Source organism: Pichia kudriavzevii, chromosome 1 (assembly GCF_003054445.1).
Source record: "Pichia kudriavzevii chromosome 1, complete sequence".
Taxonomy (NCBI): Eukaryota; Fungi; Ascomycota; class Pichiomycetes; order Pichiales; family Pichiaceae; genus Pichia; species Pichia kudriavzevii.
In genome coordinates this window covers 2,821,378-2,842,500 of record NC_042506.1, presented here as the reverse complement: position 1 = coordinate 2,842,500, position 21,123 = coordinate 2,821,378, and the positions used below count along the sequence as shown (strand labels likewise).

At 36.2% G+C, this 21,123-nt stretch overlaps 7 protein-coding genes and 1 non-coding gene across 8 annotated transcripts, besides 1 other annotated feature; 5 read left to right on the top strand and 3 right to left on the bottom strand.

Annotated features, from left to right (window-relative positions):
• Positions 1-7,593: part of a sequence feature (similar rDNA-proximal regions on chromosomes 1L, 1R, 2R and 3R) that runs on past the window's edge.
• A 201-nt stretch (positions 7,594-7,794) lies between these two features.
• C5L36_0A13170 (uncharacterized protein) lies at positions 7,795-8,769 on the bottom strand (the record flags this gene model as incomplete). The annotated part of the gene is made up of 1 exon (XM_029464360.1): positions 7,795-8,769. One exon carries the CDS (start codon positions 8,767-8,769, stop codon positions 7,795-7,797), a length of 975 nt encoding a protein of 324 aa, XP_029320219.1.
• A 258-nt stretch (positions 8,770-9,027) lies between these two features.
• Positions 9,028-9,099, bottom strand: C5L36_0Atrna2H. The gene has a single exon. It is a non-coding gene; the product is annotated as a tRNA-His (tRNA).
• Positions 9,100-11,064: 1,965 nt separating this feature from the next.
• On the top strand, positions 11,065-11,892 carry C5L36_0A13160 (uncharacterized protein; the record flags this gene model as incomplete). Its single annotated transcript, XM_029464359.1, has 1 exon — positions 11,065-11,892. The coding sequence occupies one exon, from the start codon at positions 11,065-11,067 to the stop codon at positions 11,890-11,892; it is 828 nt and encodes a 275-aa protein (XP_029320218.1).
• Positions 11,893-12,655: 763 nt separating this feature from the next.
• On the top strand, positions 12,656-13,288 carry C5L36_0A13150 (uncharacterized protein; the record flags this gene model as incomplete). The annotated part of the gene is made up of 1 exon (XM_029464358.1): positions 12,656-13,288. One exon carries the CDS (start codon positions 12,656-12,658, stop codon positions 13,286-13,288), a length of 633 nt encoding a protein of 210 aa, XP_029320217.1.
• A 121-nt stretch (positions 13,289-13,409) lies between these two features.
• On the bottom strand, positions 13,410-14,222 carry C5L36_0A13140 (uncharacterized protein; the record flags this gene model as incomplete). The annotated part of the gene is made up of 1 exon (XM_029464357.1): positions 13,410-14,222. One exon carries the CDS (start codon positions 14,220-14,222, stop codon positions 13,410-13,412), a length of 813 nt encoding a protein of 270 aa, XP_029320216.1.
• Positions 14,223-14,486: 264 nt separating this feature from the next.
• On the top strand, positions 14,487-14,756 carry C5L36_0A13130 (uncharacterized protein; the record flags this gene model as incomplete). The annotated part of the gene is made up of 1 exon (XM_029464356.1): positions 14,487-14,756. The coding sequence occupies one exon, from the start codon at positions 14,487-14,489 to the stop codon at positions 14,754-14,756; it is 270 nt and encodes an 89-aa protein (XP_029320215.1).
• Positions 14,757-15,065: 309 nt separating this feature from the next.
• On the top strand, positions 15,066-15,419 carry C5L36_0A13120 (uncharacterized protein; the record flags this gene model as incomplete). The annotated part of the gene is made up of 1 exon (XM_029464355.1): positions 15,066-15,419. One exon carries the CDS (start codon positions 15,066-15,068, stop codon positions 15,417-15,419), a length of 354 nt encoding a protein of 117 aa, XP_029320214.1.
• Positions 15,420-15,652: 233 nt separating this feature from the next.
• C5L36_0A13110 (uncharacterized protein) lies at positions 15,653-20,872 on the top strand (the record flags this gene model as incomplete). The annotated part of the gene is made up of 1 exon (XM_029464354.1): positions 15,653-20,872. The coding sequence occupies one exon, from the start codon at positions 15,653-15,655 to the stop codon at positions 20,870-20,872; it is 5,220 nt and encodes a 1,739-aa protein (XP_029320213.1).
• Between the last annotated feature and the right edge of the window lie 251 nt (positions 20,873-21,123).

Sequence of the window (21,123 nt, the reverse complement as noted above, 5' to 3'; positions counted from 1 at the left end):
ATTCACTATTCTACCTAAAACGTCGGCTATAGTAATTTGAAGAAAATACGTTAACCAACAGGGGTCTCGCAACACAAACATTGATAGTTGAGTGGTCAATGATCCTACGTAATACACCAACCACACATAGTCCATCTATTACATATACCCCAAATTTATCTGTATCAATGTGATCAACATACTGACAATATTAATTACTGCAATATGTTTTGATAACATGGAAACCTGGCCACAGATATTTTTATGTTTATTTCCCAACCAAACCAGTGGCTTGTAATTGTAGCTAGGGGTTTCGAGTGTCTTGAAAAGCAGCAATACTCTGACCAGTCACAAACTAAAGACAACGGTTATGTCATTGTAGTTTCATGCCGGTTGTTGTCTTATTCTATATTCTTTTTACATGATAGTCGCATCTACCTACTTCCACCGTTCAATGTTTCTGATTAACAACGTTCTGATCACTATCAACTACCAAAATTATGATTCTAAACAGCCAACGCAATATTTTAGGTTTGGTAGTATCAGCTATATTTACTAGGTAGTATGATTGGTACATTAAATTCAGACAATACATCTAAACAGACTAATATTGATCTTTATAACTTAGTTTTAGTAAGACACGATTAAGGTAAATAAACGCTTTTGAAAGATATTGCTTTAACTCTACTTTAGTTATACTTTGCTTGCAATAATAAGATGGTATTTAAGTCTGTAATAGTGCTACAACCGCTCATTGCCTGTAATTGCTAGCAATGGCGTCATTTAAAGATGTATCGATACTGCTAAGAATTAGACACTCTTGATAATCAAATTAAACTAAATACTAGCTGTATATGACAAGACATTGAAAGTCCTACTAAAGAGGTGGGATAAACGTTCTATGATAGGATTTTCATTAAATCAATGAATTAGTATCCACTTGGCATTTAAGAACAGTTCCATAATTCAAGGGAATAAGCGTGAACTTCAACGAAAACAATCATCCACTTCTTTGCTCACGGTTTTCCTTATGTTCATGGTACGATGGAATCACCCTCTTATAGAGCAGCTGATGTTGCAATACTGCAGAATGGTGTCCATTGGCAATACCTTTATAACTTATCGTTTTTTGGAAACAACCTAATTGATCTATACGGAATACGCAAGTGTTGTCTAAATTCAACTAATGTTTGATGTCCATCGGTTATTCCATCGGTAACTTGCGTGTTAGAACTTTGACAGGACAGTCAATACCGTTTGGAATCTATAAATGAGCAATTGGTGTACCTAACAGTTGTGTAGTTGTGTATTGTCGCAGTTATGTCGGATTTCACAACTACACCCACATGACTTATAAGCTAGTCAATGGCATAGTTTGATCAACTCTGTACTTGGCATGCATATCTTGGTACAGCCCTGAACGTGTATCCTCATGGACGGGCTTCCTTGAGAAGGCAATTGTAACCGAAAAGACACACAACCAAGGAAAACGCAGGATGCTCATCTTACCTGACTGTGGATCCCTAATTTTCGGAAAAAAGCGAAAATTTAGAGAACGAGTTTTTGCAATTCAGTAGTTCCCTTGAGCATTGGTTATCTTCTTTTCGTCGATCAGCAAGGAACGCCCTTTGTCTACAGGTGAAACTACCCACGAATAATTGTCAGACAGATCACCTTAGGGTCAATGTTAGACCATACCAATTATACACATTAAACTTGTGTGCAAGTATACAAAAAGACACAAAGGTCTAATGCATATGAGATTAAAAGTTCTTCAGCTGGATAAGGCCAGCTAAGCGTTCACTGTTTTATCGAAAGCCTTATAACAGTACTACTCAGTCCAGTCAGCAAAGATGCAAGAAATGCGGTTTGATTTAACTTTGGTTGTGACAATTGGTTGCATCTTTACCAAAAAAAAACAAAGACATAATAAAGATTATTATGACCATGGTTACTATAATCGCTTCATGTTCTGCTAATTGCCAGACTAAGAAATCAGTCTGGACTAGTATGTTATTGGATGATTATTATTAATTGGTTTTTACTTTATCTCATTTCAAGAATCAGGCCCCACGTACGATAATATAAAGGTACTTCACTATAAACAGTCTTGAAGCAAAGGGCGAACATAATTATACAATAGACGAAATGACCTTAATGTTATTGAACCATCTGAGTCCACGCATTCCTTTGAAAGTTAGAAAAAACAAATTATTTGGTTATAAAGTCTGGCTTTAATCAACTACTGCAGTGGCTGCTGTTGCCGCCATTGAATACACATGATGTAATCTCAAATGATAAAAAGAGCCACAGTGACTCAATCAGAAGTTAATAAGAATGCTGATAAACGGGATTTATTTTTTGGCGTATGAGGTTTGTATTGAACCATGACAATGAATGAACGGACATTGAGTAATCAAGATTGAACAGCATATAACTGCCATGGGAGTTGAATAGTTCAAAAGAATCATACATGTATTTCTAACCTTGATAAGCGGCTCGGACAGTATCAATGCACATTACCGTGAACACTTCAGACTAAAGTCAAGCTTTCGATAACCATTGTCCGTTCAACCGCATAAATCTTATGTCACTGAGGGGCCACGAGTTTCACGCTAAGAAAGTGAAAGACGATGGTTGACAGTATCAACAATTAAACCTATGATAACATTGAAGCGGTTCAACGGATATACCATGTGTTCATTTGTAACATCAGCAGGAAATAGTGTCGTCTACTGCTAAAGACGCCGCACTTCTTGTCGCTTGAAACCCAAACTAGCGTGAAAATAGGCTTGCAGTGTTGATATTACCGGGATACCAGAGAATATCGATGGATCTGTCTTACTAAACACAAATAATAGCTTTATCCATCTAGTTTGATTGTGTAGTGAATTATAAATATATAATGGCATCAATGGCGCATTTGAGAATACGAATTCTCTATCGACGTAGTAAATCGTAGAAACTTTAAGGGTAAAAAGACCTTCAAGAATAAAAACACATAGACACTGCTTAGTTCTTCACTTCAATCTTCATGTAAAACTTATACTTATATCAACAGAAAGGTCATAAGAATTTCCAGAACAGTAAACTCGGAATCCCCAGCATTTGTTCCCATTTGCATCCTCAGACCATGAGCGCATACCCATGACAAATACAACCTATGCCACATACCAAGCTATAGGGGCACATAGTTTTGTGGGAGTGTCATGATAACTGAAATTGTATATAGACGCAAATAACTCAACCAGCCCTTGTGATTTTATTACTCAACAGTCAATGAGACTGTTTATTAAATGCTTAAAGTACATATATTAGGATTAGACATTTACCAGAAATTAGCGTATCTTCCAAATAAGTGTTCACATGAAACTGACTCTATTATTAATTTAGGATACAAGACTGTAGACTCACTTCACATATACTGAATATCCGGGATGGCCAAACATAAATAGTATCTAAATATTTCACCAGCAATTGAACGATAGCTCCTTTCATAAATCGGGGTAACAAGATTAAACCAATTCTGAATGTATTTCTGGACGATATAACACGTTGACAAAAACCGTGGTTATCATTAAGCAAACCACAATGGATGTTGTGCATCAATCTGTGAAGGAGACTGGAGAGCTTCAACAATACACTAAGTGAACATTACATTAACCAATATTCTTAGGTTTGGTTAAGATAAACACCATTTGAAATATCCTTGACATCAGACGGACGATACTAACTGGTATCTAAAACGCAGTACTACTATAGCATTAGATGTAGTATTAGATCGGATTAACACAGAATTCCAGAGGTTGCAACCTAGAACACGTTGAATAATAGACCATACTTAACCAAGAAAAAAACGGTGTTGACACAAGAGCAGCAAATATTCAGGCCACATCACATAGTAAAACAGTCAAAATATTAGACACCGTTCCAAAATGGACTAAGACTAGCCCCCAATTAGAAGTGTATCACTGGTCCGAGGAACCCATAAAAAATAATCAGCTTAACAAGTATAGGCACAGAGAGCCTGCTGTCTTAACCGAAAACTAGAGACCAGCAGCTATTAACACGGAACATCCATCAGCATTTAGAATAGGTCTACTCCAAATTGCCAGGCCAATACTCATTCGTTTCCATGACTAAGTTGGAAGCACACGCAAAACTAATATCTAGTCTGAACAGGTTTCAGAGCTGACACAGAACAAATGTCCCATTTACTAGTTTAGCTTAATAAAGTTAGCCTGTTAGCACAAAGAATAAAACCTTCAATATCCAAAACTCAAATTATTCCAACATGCATGTCTATTGATTGAAAGCTGACGCCCTGTTGGGAGGTCCCTTTTTACCATACGAGCATCTCTTAGAATACATTTCCACAATGATCACAACAAAGCTGAACGTAAAAGCTGAAGCTCAAAAACTCTTGATGAAGACTACCACCACTATAGTTTCATCTACGGCACAACTAAAACTCATCCTTTAGTGGTCGAGAAAGTTAAACCGTTCACTTTATCCACAATTTAATCAAGCTTCAATCTAACTTCATGCTTATTATCACAAATATTAAGAATAGACACGATTAATTCATTACCTGTTGCAAACCGACGAAATTGCTAGAAGTTGGCAACATGCTGTTAATAGCTAAACATTCGCAATGTGGTAATCGTATATCCGTTGCAAAATAATAGACAAATCATTATCCAATAACAACATTGCTGAGAAACACTTATTTTTGGGTAATACTTGAGAAAATAGCAAGTTTTTCATAAAAACGCAAATGTGGAAATAGAATAATGCACCATTTGTTTGTAGTATATCACAATAAAGCAGTGAGGTACAGAAGTAAGCACCATTCTCACCAAACGAAAGTACAAACCAAACTGTCTCTTTCGTTTGCCTTGATATATTCTCCTCTATTGCTGGCAAATTCTTTTCAACTTTTACTCACTATCCAAACTACCACTACCACTTGCTCTTTCTATACTCAGCACTATTTTAAGCTATTCTGAATTTCATTGCTGCACAACTGTAGGCTTTAAAACTGAACATTAATACGCAATGAGCTGGCAAATATTTAGTACCCTTGAAAAGTATTAGTTTGGATCTAAGTAGTAGACTTTGACACAGAAGAAATCACGCATAAACAAATGGAACTAGTAAGAAAAACCTTCAACTAGTAGAATTAAGAGAGAATTTGCTAATGATCCTGTAGAAGGTACTCAAACCATTTGGGAAGTTGAAGTGACATTAATAATCATCGTTTGTATGAAGATGAAGTAGGTGTGCTAGCATTCCAAACCTGACAATGGTATAGAAATCAGAACAGTAGCTAAATGAACAACTTTGTTGTGTAAATTCAACAAAATAATAAACTAACTTGAATAGCCCTTGTGTCCTTGTATAGGCATACTTACCGCTTACTCTAAAATGGCCCTTTTTTAACCGCCTCCATTAACGGTATACTGATAGGATGTGATGTTTTTTAAATGCAAAAACGTATCGCTGTCAACCTAGCCAAAAAGACAACGGTAATTGGTCAACCAGTCAACACTAAAACAAGTGGGTTTTGACTTTACTGAAAACTCAACAGCTTTGAACCGACAATGTTAGAATGATTTCAAAAACCTAAGCCAAAATACTGTATTAATACATCGAGATACAAAACGCCAATAAATGGTATTATACCACCTGACTAGTCAATCAACTTGGAATGGCGTACACGTGAAAGCCCGATAAACTCACGGCGTAGGATAAGTATCAATAATATATGGTAAAATCTTCAATCGAAAACAGCAACATATTCTGAGGCAATTCTGGTTGGCTGGACCATACACTTCCATAACACAAAAAGAGTTAGAAACATATATCGGAGACTAAAAGTCTGGTCTCCACTATGGCACTGCATTAGTAGCAAAAACAAAGCCTAATCACTAGTGAATAGTTTCTTCTAGTATAATTAGTTTGCTCGGAATATCAAACTCCAGCTCCTTCCCTTGATACTCCTCCAACACTTTGAAGATCCTCTCAAAAAGAATCTCGTATAAAATGAATTGACTAAAGTCAAATCGTCAAGGCATCCTAAACATTAATGCTGCGCTTTCAAATATCGTTTTTCGGGCGTTTGATCTAAAGCCAAATAAGTGTTGTTCAAGACACAAAAATATGAGCTCCTTGTAATCAACAAAAGGCAGAAAAATGCAGCATGCAACTTGTTACTAAGTAAACACACCAGCCTGGCTATCTTATAATCGGTTCAATAATTCCAGGCCCTATATCCACAAATGGAAATCAATACAAAATATCAGCAGAAAGTGCGTCCAAAAGTTATGGAATGAGTGGATTTGTATGAGAATGACAAAAAACGTTTCGACCAATATGAACAGTAGTCTCTTGAGTACATCCAAGTACAACTTTAGTTTGGAGTGCTGAAAACATCAGCATTCTAGAAAAACTTTAAAAACATCTCCCAACAAATCGAACAAATTCTGAATAAACCAACAAAAGTTTCAGGCATTTGTGTAGCACGTATATCCTCAAAGAAACTAAAATAGTTTGCTCATAAACATGTACAGCATTTTCAATTATGATAGTTCCATCATTAGCCTGATATCTGTTTAGTGTAGTCAAAGGTATAATAAATGAGCATCATCACATCACCTCAAAACCGGATAGAGATTTTTCCCAATGAATAAGACCTTCTAACAATGTTCTAATTCATCACAGAAATATGTATTGTAACTTCATTTCAACCAAAAGCCTCATGCTTTGATTGCAATCTGAAAGCGTTTGCTAAAATCATGTAAGCAACTACAAATACCGGTTGCAGAGTAGTGGATTTCCCACTTTAGTTTGTTGCCGTGAGGTTTCATATAGAGCTTGTAACTGATCTATAACCATGAGTTAGGTCGCATCGAATATTTTCTATTTGTCAACAATAAATTGGTGACCAGTGACATTTGCTGGAACACCAAACAAGTAAAGGGCAGAACGTAGAATAAACGTCTTTTTTAGACTCTTCAATTACCATACCCTCGTACTAGACAGTAGTGTTTGGCCTGATCCCCTTTGTAGCTATCCATATTCAAAAGTTAAGTCTGTGTTAGTACTCCCTCAACAAAAGGCAAAAACATTCAGGATATAAGTATACATACCATAACAGTGTTCGTATAAAATCAGCGGATAAATACCAAAAAATAACCTGTCTAGTTGTTCAAAACTAGGAGATGAAATCAATGTATACCCTCAATTAGTTTAAACCCTATGGATTCAAAGCAATCAGTTGCCAAATATTAGATGACTGAGTAGACTAGGATTGCAGTAATCAAACAGTAGTGTGTTTTGATGAAAACACTAAAGTTAGGAATGTCAAAATCAGATGATGATTGTGTGTAGGCAAAAGCAGTACATTTTAGGACTGCAATACCTGGTCGACATAGTGTATGTGTGGTCCATTTACATACCATCAAAAAAGACGTAATATTGTAAACAGTCAAAACAAACATCGCCGAAAGATAAAAATAAAGTCTCTCTTCTGATGTTTTGAGAAAGATACGCGCATATACACCCGATAGCCGAGGCTGTAAAAACACAATAGCCGAATTTCTTGGAAACGCGAGATTTTCATTTTTATTTTTTATTGCTTAGATTTCAATTGTGCATCTCTAGCAAGATCTGAGTGAGAACTTCAGGCTACAGGTTAGAGCACTAACAAACCAGCTAGTAGAGCGATTAATAGCGTATTTGCTAATCAAGTCATTCATCAAGTGTTTTTGTATAATTTATAAAAGGTAAAGAATATGGAATCGAATAAAAGAGTTACACAAATTCGCTTTGCCATGATTTAGAGTCAACCATACCATTAGTGACTTTTCTAGCTGACTCGAATGGAGATTCCAAAATATCATGGGATTCAAGGCTCGATAGAGGATCAGAAAGAGCAGAACGGATATCAACTCCATTTTGATCCACCAGTTTCTTCTGGTCATCACTTATTTCTATTTCTCTATTTGAAATCTGATTCATTAATTGCATAAAACCACTCTGCTTGAATTTATTGGACGTTGCAGTAGAAACGTGTTTAGGGGTATCATTCATAGTAACAAAAACTTTTCTTGCTAGCATCGCAAATTGTATCTTTTCTTCTTCATTATTTGCCGAAATAGAAGCCTCCTCTTCTTCTGTTCGTTGATTTGGTGTTACTGACTCTGTAATCAACTCTGACTCAACCTCGCTGAAGACGCTGTCGAACTCCTTATTAGCTTCTTTAATGTGGGACATTGCCATATTTGATTCGAATGCGTGGGTGGCCACGTTTTGTTCGGTGGCATGAGATTTGTTTAGTAAGATCGGAGCATTTAATTGTCGACTAGTGAAACTATGTACTGGCTTTTGGGCATATGGCTGGAAATGACGGGGCTCTTGGTGTTCGTTAATAGTGGCAGGGTGTTTTTGGTGGTCGGACAATGACAAATTGTTGAAATCATTTACCCATCCTCCCTGAGGTTGTAAATGATGAACGCGTTGTTGATTGAGCTGGGCACTTAAATTCTGGTTCTGAGGATGATGATAAAATGACTGCGGAGGTACTAGTTCTTCATTATTCAAACTAGTAAAGTTGTCAAAACTGTTTTGCACTGAACTGTCAATGCTTTGGAAACTATGGAAGTTTCCGTGTTGTTTTTGTTCAAAAGCTTTTTGAAAGTTACCAATATCTGCATTTGCCGCGTTCTCAACAAACTTGTTAAGGGGGTTGGCACCAGCCTGACATGCTGATTCACTGAATATACTCATCCTTGTTATTGAAGTACTTCAGCTGCCTCAAATATAAAAGAAGAATGTCCGGTATCTTAGAACTGAAAAACTAATCTGGGTATCCGATAAATACCAGGAATAATAATGTGTGACTATATATACATTTTTTCCATCCTTTTTTTTCCTGTTCCATTCAGCCATTTTGCCTCGCAAGATTGAGGGGATTTTACCCCCGTTCCGGGTAAATATATCCACTCCCAAAAAAAATTGTGGAATGAATTTTCTTTCCAAAAAGAATGCCGTTCCCAGGAATCGAACCTGGGTCTCATCGGCCACAACGATGCGTACTGACCACTATACTAGAACGGCTGATGTGCTTTTTAAAAAGGGACCACTGTATTAACCAGTCGAATTTTGGACAAAAATATTCGCTCAGTTTTAGACAAAATTGCACCTTTATGGAATATGAGCTTTTTTAAATTGGCCACATTATTCATGAAAATTATTTAAAGATATCAGGTAAACATTAAAAAAGTACCAGACTTTTTGAAAACTAAGAAAGCCCTAAAACTGAATCTCAAAATAATCTACGTTTCTAACTTTCAAAATTGTCTTTTGGATTAAACAAATTTGTGACAAGCTTTAGAAAATAGGTATCCGGGAAAAAAAATATCGTTCCATCAGAAAAAAGTGATCAGAAAGGTTAGTACACCAATAAGCTGATCCAAATTAGAAAATGTATTCTTGTAGTGTATGTTTCGGTAAAAAATAATGGCGCTTTGATTAGGTATTTATTTAAACATTCTTGGAAAATAAAGGTTTATATTTTACCGAGAGCCAATTTTTGGTTCAAATGTTTCGACCATAGCGATGTAAAACTGTCCTTTCATGAGAATCGTTAGAATATACTTCTAGAATTTCTAGAAAAATTTGTTAAATACCATCAAAACTTGATGGAGTTGCACTTTGATATTCCTAACCTCTTAAAAGTTTTGACAAACTCCGTGATGCCAGTTCTGAGAACTGACTTTGGGCATTTTGGTATGCATGCATGAATCAGCAATTAGGAATTAGGAAGGAATCGCCGTCTCAGAAAATAAACTCTAAAAATCATTACTCCAATAGTAAGATCAAATTCCAAACTCAGAATACTAGAGACAAACCCTTTATATTGACCTTGCTTTGAACATATAAATTATATTTATATTTTAAATCAATGTAGTATCCCCGAAAAAGGGAAGTACACCACAGACTATAATTACCAAGCAATAATTACCGAGCTTGTGCTATATCTTTACTGGGCGTAAAAATTTATGCTTTTCTAGCTCCTCAAAAGAGTAATAGTTTATTATTTCAGAAATATATATATATAAATATACATTCAGGAGCAGGACCATATAATCATAGGATACTGATTCGTTTCTTTCTCCATTTTTCGAGCTTTTAATAAAAAATGTGATGAATGCAACTTCGACTCAAAGGAATTTTATAAAATACTTGTGCACCCGACCAATACATGAGAAGCTCTTGGAGTTTTCATCTGAAACTGCAAATATTGCTACTTGTAAATCTGTTTTTGTCAAGCATTCATCCCTACTTCATGCTGAAATTGGTTCTCAAAAGCTTACGAAAATAATTACAGGAAGTTTGATTAGAAAAAACAATTAAAGAGTGATAATAAACATGAACATAATTTGCATTTAAGTTGGGAAGGCAAGTATATGTTCAGGGTGGGTAATAATCATATGAACCTTTAAAAAAACATTAGTTATTTCGAACAGTATATAAAAAGTAATACCCTTCCTCATGACAGCACGCTAGCGTTTCAAACTAAGTATCTGAAGTTCACAAGAATATCAATACCTTTCTCATAAATAAAGTTTTCACCTCCACAGATCCCAAAACAATTAAACAGCGTCAGCCACAATGACAAAAGGGTTTATCGTCAAAAAAGGATTAGAGAACAAATAACATTAACGCAAACGACTAGTATTAGATTGTAAAAATAATAGTCTGTAATGATAAACCTCAGCAGATGAGTCAATAGACCAGTTAAAAATATCTTTACTTACACACTACTTGTCAAAATCTAAATATCCTTTCGGATGTTATTTGAGAAGTATCCCACATTTGGGTTTGTGTTAGTGCGGGGCAGGGCCACTTTAACAGAAAAAAAAAACTCCGATAAACATACGAAATTATTACCTCATTATGCCCTAGTTTTTACTGGGAGTGGTTGTGCTGGCTTGGTGTTATAAATATAGCATCACCGTTACCTTGAAATGACTTTCAATATTGTTTCACATTGAATACGATCAAATTTACAAACCCGTGATGTTCAAAACTAGAGAAACGCCCCAAATAAAGCAGTCAACTAAAAGCCTTTTTTCGTTGAAAGATAAAGTATGTGTCGTTACAGGTGGATCTTCTGGAATAGGCTTAGAGATTTGTAAGGCATTTGCATCTATGGATGCACTTGTTATAATTGTCTACAATTCAACCCCAGTTGATAAGTTAGTCGACGATATTAAATCACAATACGGCATCACGGCAGACTCTTACAAATGCAATCTATCGATGCCTGAAGAAATTGAAAATATGTTTGATGAAATTTTGAAAAAGTATGGTCGAGTCGACGTTTGTGTTGCAAATGCAGGAGTTGGTTGGCCAGCAGGAGGTGTCACTGATTTTAAAACAAATTCCGAATTAGTGGGGAATTGGGAGACTTTTATCAAGCTAGATTTATCATCAGTTTACTATTGCAGTGCATATGTTGGTAAGATTTTTGAGAAGCAAGGTTACGGATCGTTAATTCTAACTGCATCAATGTCTGGTCACATTATCAATGTCCCGCAATTACAAACTCCATACAATGTCGCCAAGGCGGGTGTACGTCAAATGGCAAAATCCTTAGCAGTTGAGTGGTCTTCCATTGGTGATGGTAGAATCAGGGTGAACAGCGTATCCCCAGGGTATGTAAAAACAAAGCTTACAGGTAAGATGGATCCTTCCCTTTTGGATCAATGGTGTAAACAGACTCCTTTAGGAAGAATGGCAAATCCTCAAGAAATCACAGGTGCCTATGTCTATTTGGCCAGCGATGCAAGCTCTTTCACCACAGGTACCGACATTGTCGTTGACGGGGGATTTATATCTGTGTGATTACGTGCTGCCTTTTTTTACCTTTTAGTATACTCAATTACCTCCTATATCTGTATTGATCATGCTCAAGTATAACCTTAAATACATAGATAGATACCGGTATAATGCTGTCCGTGCATCCCGACTTCAAGTAAAATACCAAAAAAGATGCACAATGCTATCAATACTATGTGTAGTAACAGAAATATCAACAAACTTATTAAAAGAACAATAAAGCAAAAAGAGTCGGCTGTTGCCTTCTGTCATAACGTGCAAATTCCTCTCACTGATACAAAAAATGTATTGAGATCAACGTTGCTGAACGATAATGCACCAACAAATCAGTATGTAAAAAAAGGATACGATATTGATTTAGAGACACAACAGCTTCAGTAAAGTCTCATTGGCGAAGGTGGATCTGTTTTTAAACTTTGCAATCAAGGATATTTTTGTACAACGCCATCATTTCTCAGTTAAATACGGGGTTCGAGTGTCGTTGCAACCCTTCCACTATTGACCACTATTATAATTGTACATTATCCTATAAATAATGCAGAATTCTCAATTGATCATGATATAAAATATTGTGCTATCATATTGTTACCAAATGCGATACATGAATTCCCGATGAACATGAATTTGCGATTGTGAAATTTTTTTTCACTGGTTTTTTTTTTCCTGATAACTCAACACTTTATAAACATATTTGATTTGCGTTAAGGACTTTAGTTCTAGCAGGCAGATTTTATAGCTCAAATTGTTTATCTAAGCTTGCTATTTATTCATGGTGGTAACAAGATCCCACAAGACGTTCAATGACGATGAACCTTTTGTTTCTGATGAAATAAAGGCCAAGAAAGATCTAATCATCAATAAGCAAGAAGAATCTGAGTCTGACAGTGAAGACGAGGCTCCTGAAGAGGAGTCAATTTCGGACTCAAAGAAAAATGCACTAGCAAGGCAAAAAGCTGAAGAGGAATTACTGAAGCAAAAACGTGCTGCTGCTAAGGCCAAACACAGAGAAGTTGAAGAAAAGAGAAAGATCACTAAACTCGAAAAGGAGCTAAAAGAGCTAGAAAAGAAGCGTAAGGAATTGGAAGGTATTTCTGAAGACCTTCCGGAGGAACTTCCCGAAGATTTGCTTGAAGACATTGATTTGGATAAGCCTGCTCCAAGTAAGATTGTTTTCAACAATGAAGAAGAGGAAGAAAAGATTCAGAAAGCAAATAAAAGGAAGAACAGACAGGAAAGATTGCAAAAGCTGAGGGAATTGAAAGGCAAAACCGAGAAACAAGTTTCCGGAGGGATCCACGTGAAAGTTTTGGGTGACAATAAGAAAACTACGAATTTCAGTAGCAAAGATATTGCCACAAAGAAAGATCAGTGGTTGATGAGAAAGCGTATACGTAGAGAGTAAATAAATCTTTCTAATTGGATAGGTATATAAAATTGGACCGAGAATAATGTAATCATGCAAATGCACTAAAAAAAAAGGAAAGATGATGCTATCAATGTATTTCAAATATGGGTATAATTGATCAATCATGAAGAAGTGAAACTAACATTGGGATTATCATACCAATAATAGTAATGAGAAAATTCCAGTTGTTATTTGAGCCTTTAGCATTTGTATGGCACGATAAAAATGTGTGGAAACCAATGTATAGAAATGCACCCGTACTAAACAATAGTACAAATGAAGTATCTGGAAAATCAATTATTTTTGACAATCCGTACGTCAGCCAAGCTCCAATAGGAGCAGATACAGAAAACAGAAATAAGTGGAATATTATAATATTCAGTTCCAACTTTTCGTAGAGTAGGATTGATGTCAATGAGAAAGATGCAGGGAGTTTATGCAAAAATATTGCGAGAATTATCATCCATGTACTTGAAGATTCCTCAACTGGTTCCGACAAGAGGGTGGTGGCTAAAATAATACCATCACTAAGACAATGCAAAAGAAGAGCCAAAGTGGTGGAGTTTGAAACAACTGATAAAAAATATGATCTGGCAATAGAATGCGCTGGCCCTTCATCCAAATTTATTGATGACTGCAAGTATTCCGTGAATTGTTCGGAAAAAATATCCGTTAGATAAAGAACAATAAAACCCAACAAAATTAGAGGACCAAAAGATGCTGAGTGTAACTTTTCAGAAGACAGGTTTTCAATGGCCTCAGGAATAACTAGATTGATGCATGTCGAAATCAACAAACCAGAGGTGAGTTTTACCATCAATGGAAGAGCCATTTCGAACTTCCTTTGGATCCAAAATGCTGGTAATCCAGACAAAAAAGACAAGACTGCCATCAGGATGGAGTAGAATAGAAGGGAGCCTGTCACAGTCATTTGCAAGTGTTGATATTTGGACGGGAGGACAATGCTTTGTAATTTAGCTTGGATTAACTAGCTCGACTCATACAGTACAGTACTGAGACATTTTCCAAAAGTGCACATCTTGAAGAAGCTCGCATTTCGATTTTCATTTTCAAGTTGTGCTCCAAGTTTTCAACTTCAACCCATTCAATATATTGTCTCTTACACCGACAAACTATACGCTCCTAGCAACTAGCTTCCACACAACACCCATTTGGAACAAAGAAAGGCGAGATTATGTTTGCAATACTTAAGTCTTCATTTGCGGCAGTAAAGGCTGCTTCTACACCAAGTGTTAGACTCTCTGCTCCTGGTATACCGGCATTATCAGGAATTTTCATGCAACAAAGATTTGGATCTAGAGGTGGTAACAGAGGTAACACATATCAACCAAACACATTAAAGAGAAAGAGGAGACTTGGTTTCCTTGCTAGAATGAAGTCTCGTACTGGTAGACAAATTGTCAAGAGAAGATTCGAAAAAGGACGTTGGTTCCTTACCCATTAAATACACCATCATGTGTAACATTTCTTGCCTATAGATTATACATAATAATAGCTGAATACAATACTCTTAGTTATCTCTAGTTCTTACCATGTTCTGTCATCTTTCGTGACTACTAATACCATTTCTTATAGGCGCTGTATACTCTTGTACTTGGGCCTTCTTTCTAACGAGAGCGACTCCTTGTTTGTTATTTTTTTTTATTTTTCAACAAAATTTGTTTCTAACAAAAAGTTTTTTTTTCTTACCTTATCTTACTCTAATCTTTGAGTTTGTTGTAAGGAAACAAGCCTTCAGATCGAACCATATAAAATGTCAAGACAGGGCCAAAGGTTTAGAGCGGTGAAAGATGATACAACAAATCCAACCCTTTTCAAGGTCATGGAGTCTCAAACGTTTCTCCAAGATGAGACCGTTTTATCCTATGTTGATGAGTTCATTAACAAGCATCCCTTGAATTCTTTACAATCCGGTAGTTCAGAAATTGCAACTGGCTCATCTACATATAGTGGAATAAATCCAACTGTTTTGTCCCAGCTGAACCGTTTACAAAGAAGCTTAAGAGGATTACCGCCACTATTTGACGACGAAACAGTCCCACCATCACAGCAAACTGCAACAGACTCTCAACCAACCGAAAACAAGAAGATTGTTTTTGATGAATAGTTATAAACTTATTATTCTTCATTCTTTTAATCTTCTCATTATCAATGTAACTTATGTATTCTATAAGAAACCTAGCCTAAATATCCGACGCGCCGACAATTTTTGTGTAAATGGCTTGTACAGTTATTTTTCCTCTTTGAGTTTGCTAGGATGCATGCCTAGGTATGGATTGATCTAGTGTATGTTTAGGGACATAGATAACCCCATTACCAGGCCACAATATTTTTTCATTGATGTCTCGTTTGCCTGGTACACAGAAACATAAGGCAACTACCCAACTGATACGAGAAAATTGTACCCAGTCTCCTCTAATTCCTACATTAACTGCAGGAGGTGATGTTAATTCAAGTGATGCTCGTGTAAGCCCTAGTGTGATTTCATTACTGGAACACTACGATAATAAAGCAAATGATGAACCACCTTCTAGGCAAAAAAGGTCTCGTTTTTCATTTATGACTAAAACTAGCAAGGATGGACCAGAGGTGTTGTCGAATTCACCTGCCGCTTTTGATCTCTCTTTAAATTTGAGTAACGCACTTGCATCCAGTAAGGGGAACACTGGAATAGGTCGTGATTATTGGTTAGATGATGCCTCCGCAACTAAATGTCGATTGTGTGATCGTAAGTTTACTACATTTATAAGAAAACATCATTGTCGGATTTGTGGTAAGATTTTCTGTTCACATTGTACAACATTTATTGACGGGGACAAATTCAACCATCATGGGAAAATGAGGGTCTGTCTGATGTGTAATAGTTTAGCTGATAGGTATAATAATGATGATTTTTCAAGCGACGAAGAAGAAGAAGAAGAAGAAGAAGGAGAAGAAGAAGAAGGAGAAGAAGAAGAGGGAGAGGGAGGAGAGGACGAAGAACATGATATGTACAATGAACATCGAGGAGACAGGAAACAAGGCGGTACCGCTTTTACAATTAGTGAAAATGCTGACGATGACAAAAGCTACATTGATTCGAGTTTCCACACAGAAGCTGGGGAGATAATGCTAAAAGATAGTCGAGACAGTTTTGGAATCAATAACCTGTCACCTACTCCGATGATGACTATACCTACTACCAGGACCGGTGAAGCGGTTGAAATAAGTACAAGGAATAGAGGAGACGAGAACCATGGCTCAAACGAGTCATCGGATGATGAAAATGAAATGATTTCTTTTATGAACAACCATAAATTTAGCTGGCCTAAATCTGTTGATTTCAAAAGTAGCCGAAGTTCGCAATCTCCGCAGGTCCTATCAAAATCACGGACTCCACATTTTTTAACCAAGCTCAATTCTTTCAAACTTAACTCTGGCCAAGGATTAAATAACTTAATGAATCAAAATAAAGCAAGAAGGCGAATATTCAGTAGCAGATTCAAGAGTAGAGCGGTTTCAAGGAATTATACACCAATTTTAAAAACTCAGCATAACGACACCAAAGATACTACTATCCAGTTCTCTGATGGGTTTCAAAGGATGGGGGAGTCTTATGCGTATTCACTGTTAAAGGAACTACTAGTAGATAAAAAAATAGATGATTATGAGAAGTGGGCTACTGTTCTAGTCAAATCCTTGAAAAAGATAAACAACATTGAATTTGATGTAAAACCATTAGACGAAACTGGATTTGCGTCGGTTGATACTTACTACAATTTTACCAACTATATCAAGATCAAAAAGATTCAAGGAGCAAATTTCCAGAAAGCAGAAACAGTGGAAGGTATAGTTTTTTCTAAAAAATTACCAAACAAAAATATGCCTTCGGCGATAAGCAATCCCAGAATAATGCTCATAACATTCCCTATAGAATATGAACAAGAAGAACAAAACAGTATGCATTTTCAGAGCTTGGAGGCTGTAATTGCCCAACAGGACCAATACATTAGAAAGCTAGTGGACCGCATTATTAACCTTAGACCTAGTATTATTTTGTCATCCAGTTCCGTTAATGGCCTCGCTTTAGGTATATTTGCGGAAGCTGGTCTTGCGGTCGCTCCAAACTGTAAGTTGACTAACTTGGTTAAACTGTCAAAATTTACCGACTCTACTATAATCACATCAATTGATATCCTAGCTATGAAGCCCAAACTGGGGACTTGTGGTTCGTTTAAAGTCATGCATTTTAAACATGATAATGTGGTGAAAAGCTACTTTTTATTTGACTCTTGCCCGAATAAGATAGGCTTGACGATAATTTTAAGGGACCCCGATGAAGATATTCTAACCAGAATTAAGGGTTGCTTGATGATAATGATTTATGCATTTGCAAACATAAAATTGGAATCAAGTTTTCTGAGAGACCAGTGTTTAAAAATTGAGGATTTTCAAGATTACAAGTTTTTCAATTCCAGAGATTCTGTGTCTCTTTACACGTATAATTTCCAGAGCTATAGAGATTTTGCTTTTATGCTAGAGAGTCGTTTGGTAAGTACATCCCCATGGGTTAAGTTTGAAAAACCTCAAATACTCTTACAACTAGAAGAAACGGAATTAAAGGCCGAAGAAAACCGGCTACTTTACAATAACTTTTTATCCAAATTTGACCGTTCAAAGTTTGAATTTACTAAAGTTTTTGGCTTAGAGGATCTGAATATTACAGATGAATATGATTTAAAAAAGCTTGTTGGAGCAATTCACGAGTACAGACAGAAATATTGGCAAACAGAGAATTTTTTTTACTCGAAGAAATGGGATCAGTTTTGGAAGACTAGGGAACTCACATATTTTGATCCAAATTACAATCAAAACATTGTTTTTCTTTTCAGTTTGATTTCCAAGAAAAACTCAACTCCTTGCATTGGACCTGAAATTCAGCTGATTGATTTTTATTGGGAAAATGACTTCAGTTTGGGTCAATTTATTGTGGATGTATGTTCCAGTGCTACTCACGTATGTCAAAGTTGCCAGTTGTTGCTCAAAGATCACTATCGTTCGTATGTCCATGATAAGGGGAAAATCGACATTTTCATTGAACCGAATAATTTGAATGTCAATACCGATACTATAATGACTTGGAGCATCTGCAAAAAATGCTCTAGCTCGACACCAGTTTTACCTTTGAGTGATACGTCCTATAAGTATTCTTTTGGAAAATTTCTGGAGTTAGTATTTTGGTTTAATCCGTCTTTTGACATTCGGGTTTTGAGTAACAATAGCAAGTGCCACTGCCACTCAGATGACTCCCAATTTGACTTTTTTAAGGAGTATGCCCATTACTTTAGCTACAAAAATTATAAGATATTAATGGAATACAATATCATCGACAACTTGAAGTTGATTACTCCAAAGCCAGAACTTTTTTGGAATCCCGTTTATGACTACACTATCAAGTCCAACCATTTCAAGGATATTGAGCAAAAAAGTGAGAATTTTTTCCAGTCGGTGAAGAACAGACTAGAGAGAATAAAGTTAGATGGTACTAACTTAGACTTAGAAGAGGTTGAAAAAGGTCGTAAAAAATTGAGTGAATTGAAAGAAAAATTGCATGGACAAAAGCAAGAAATTGACCTCCTTCTAAGTACGGTTTACAAGAATACGCATATTAACGAGCATCTAAAATTGAATATAGTAATTAGAGAAGTACAAGAACTGTCAAGCTTTTGGAATGTTGAATTTCAGGCTTTTGCTAAAACATTTTTACCAAGCGAGAAAGACGTCAAAAAGATAACCACCTTTCAGTTGGACAAACTATTCAAGACTCTAGCTCTCAGAGATGATAGTGATGGAGACAATGAGAACAACAACCTAAATGAAGCCACAAATGAAAACGATGAACAAATAGACGAGACAGCAAACAAAGAACAGCCGACAGAAAAGGAAATAAAAAGTAATAGGAATAACCTGGGTGCTCGTAATTCATTAATAACCATTCCGAAGAAGCAGAAAAGTCAATTAATATTGAACAGAATAGATGAATTAAACAGTAAAAACAACAACGATTTCTTTTGGAACAAATCAACTGAACCTTTGGACGAGGGCAAAGTAAAACAACTCACAAAATTTTTTGACACACAAGAGTACTTTGACCAAAGGGAACTCGAAAAACAGAAGATAGCCAATTATCATAAATATACACCAAAAGTCAGCAATATGAGGCCCAAAATTGAAATTTATAAAGATGCAAGTGATGCTGTGAATGCAGAGGGTACTAGGTCGGTTAATACTGGTGAGAATCAAGCTAAAGGTGGCGAAACGAAGGAGCCTCTTACAAATGAAAAAAGCCCGGAGAAAAGAGTTGAACCACAACCTGAAAAAGTTTCCTTGTTGAAATCATTGACCAATTTTTGGGCCGATCGTTCTGCAACTCTTTGGGAGCCTTTATCATACCCTTTGGGAACATCCGAACATATATTCGTGGATTCAGACGTGATTGTCAGGGAAGATGAGCCCAGTTCCATTATTGCATTTTGCTTGAACACAGCAGATTATGAATCCAAGTTACTGAATAACAACTGGACACTACATGAGGGAGAGCAGAGTCAAGAAGATGATCTATCGCTGGATGAAGAAACTACAATCACAGACGAAGAAAAGAAAATTAGAAGAGATGCAAAGTTAAAAGACACCATGCTGAAAAAAGGCTTCCATTTGAAATACCAGTTTGAAGAAGGGTATTCTACTATATTTTGTAAAATCTTTTTCACTCAACAGTTTGATGCGTTACGTAGAAAGTGTGGCATCAGTGAAAATTACGTGGAAAGTTTAGCCAGGTGTATCAAATGGGATTCAACTGGAGGTAAGAGTGGCTCGACATTTTTGAAAACTCTAGATCAAAGATTTATTATAAAGGAGCTAAGTAAAGCAGAGTTGGAAGCATTTGTTCATTTTGCACCGAGCTATTTTGAATATTTTGCCCATGTTTTATTTCATGATTTACCCAGTGTTTTAGTTAAAATATTTGGTTTCTATCAGATACAAGTTAAAAATTCTTTACCTGGAGGAAAGTCGTATACCATGGATATCCTTATCATGGAAAACCTATTCTATGATCGAAAGATCGACAGGATATTCGACTTGAAGGGTTCTATGAGAAATAGGCACGTTGAGCAAACTGGTAAAGAAAATGAAGTTTTGCTAGATGAAAATATGGTTGAATATATATATGAGTCGCCATTATTTATTAAAGAAAATGATAAGAGATTACTAAGAGCATCATTGTGGAATGATACCTTGTTTTTGGAAAAGATGAATGTGATGGACTATTCGCTGGTGGTTGGTATTGATCATTCCTGTGACGAATTGATTGTTGGAATCATCGATTGTATTCGTACATTCACGTGGGATAAAAAATTAGAAAGCTGGGTAAAAGAAAAAGGCTTGGTAGGAAACACCGGAGTAGGTAAAGAACCTACAGTTATTACTCCGAAACAATACAAAAATAGATTCAGAGAAGCCATGGAGAGATACATCTTAATGGCTCCTGGTGTTTACTACCAAGGAACCACCAATACCTAGTTTGAGCGTATAATTTGTGTAAACTCGTCACTATTCATTTATATGTCTGGGATATCTCTATGCTATAGGCTAGGGTAACATTGTTTTGAATCAACCAATTTAGCTTTTGAACCTATTCGACATAAAATCATATGGCAACAATAGCGATTACGTAACTCGGGCGATAAAGTTAAGCGCTCCTTACAACAAAGAAGAAACATTTTTAAGACATGGGGACTGCTATACAGTCAGGACGATAGAAGTAATTATTA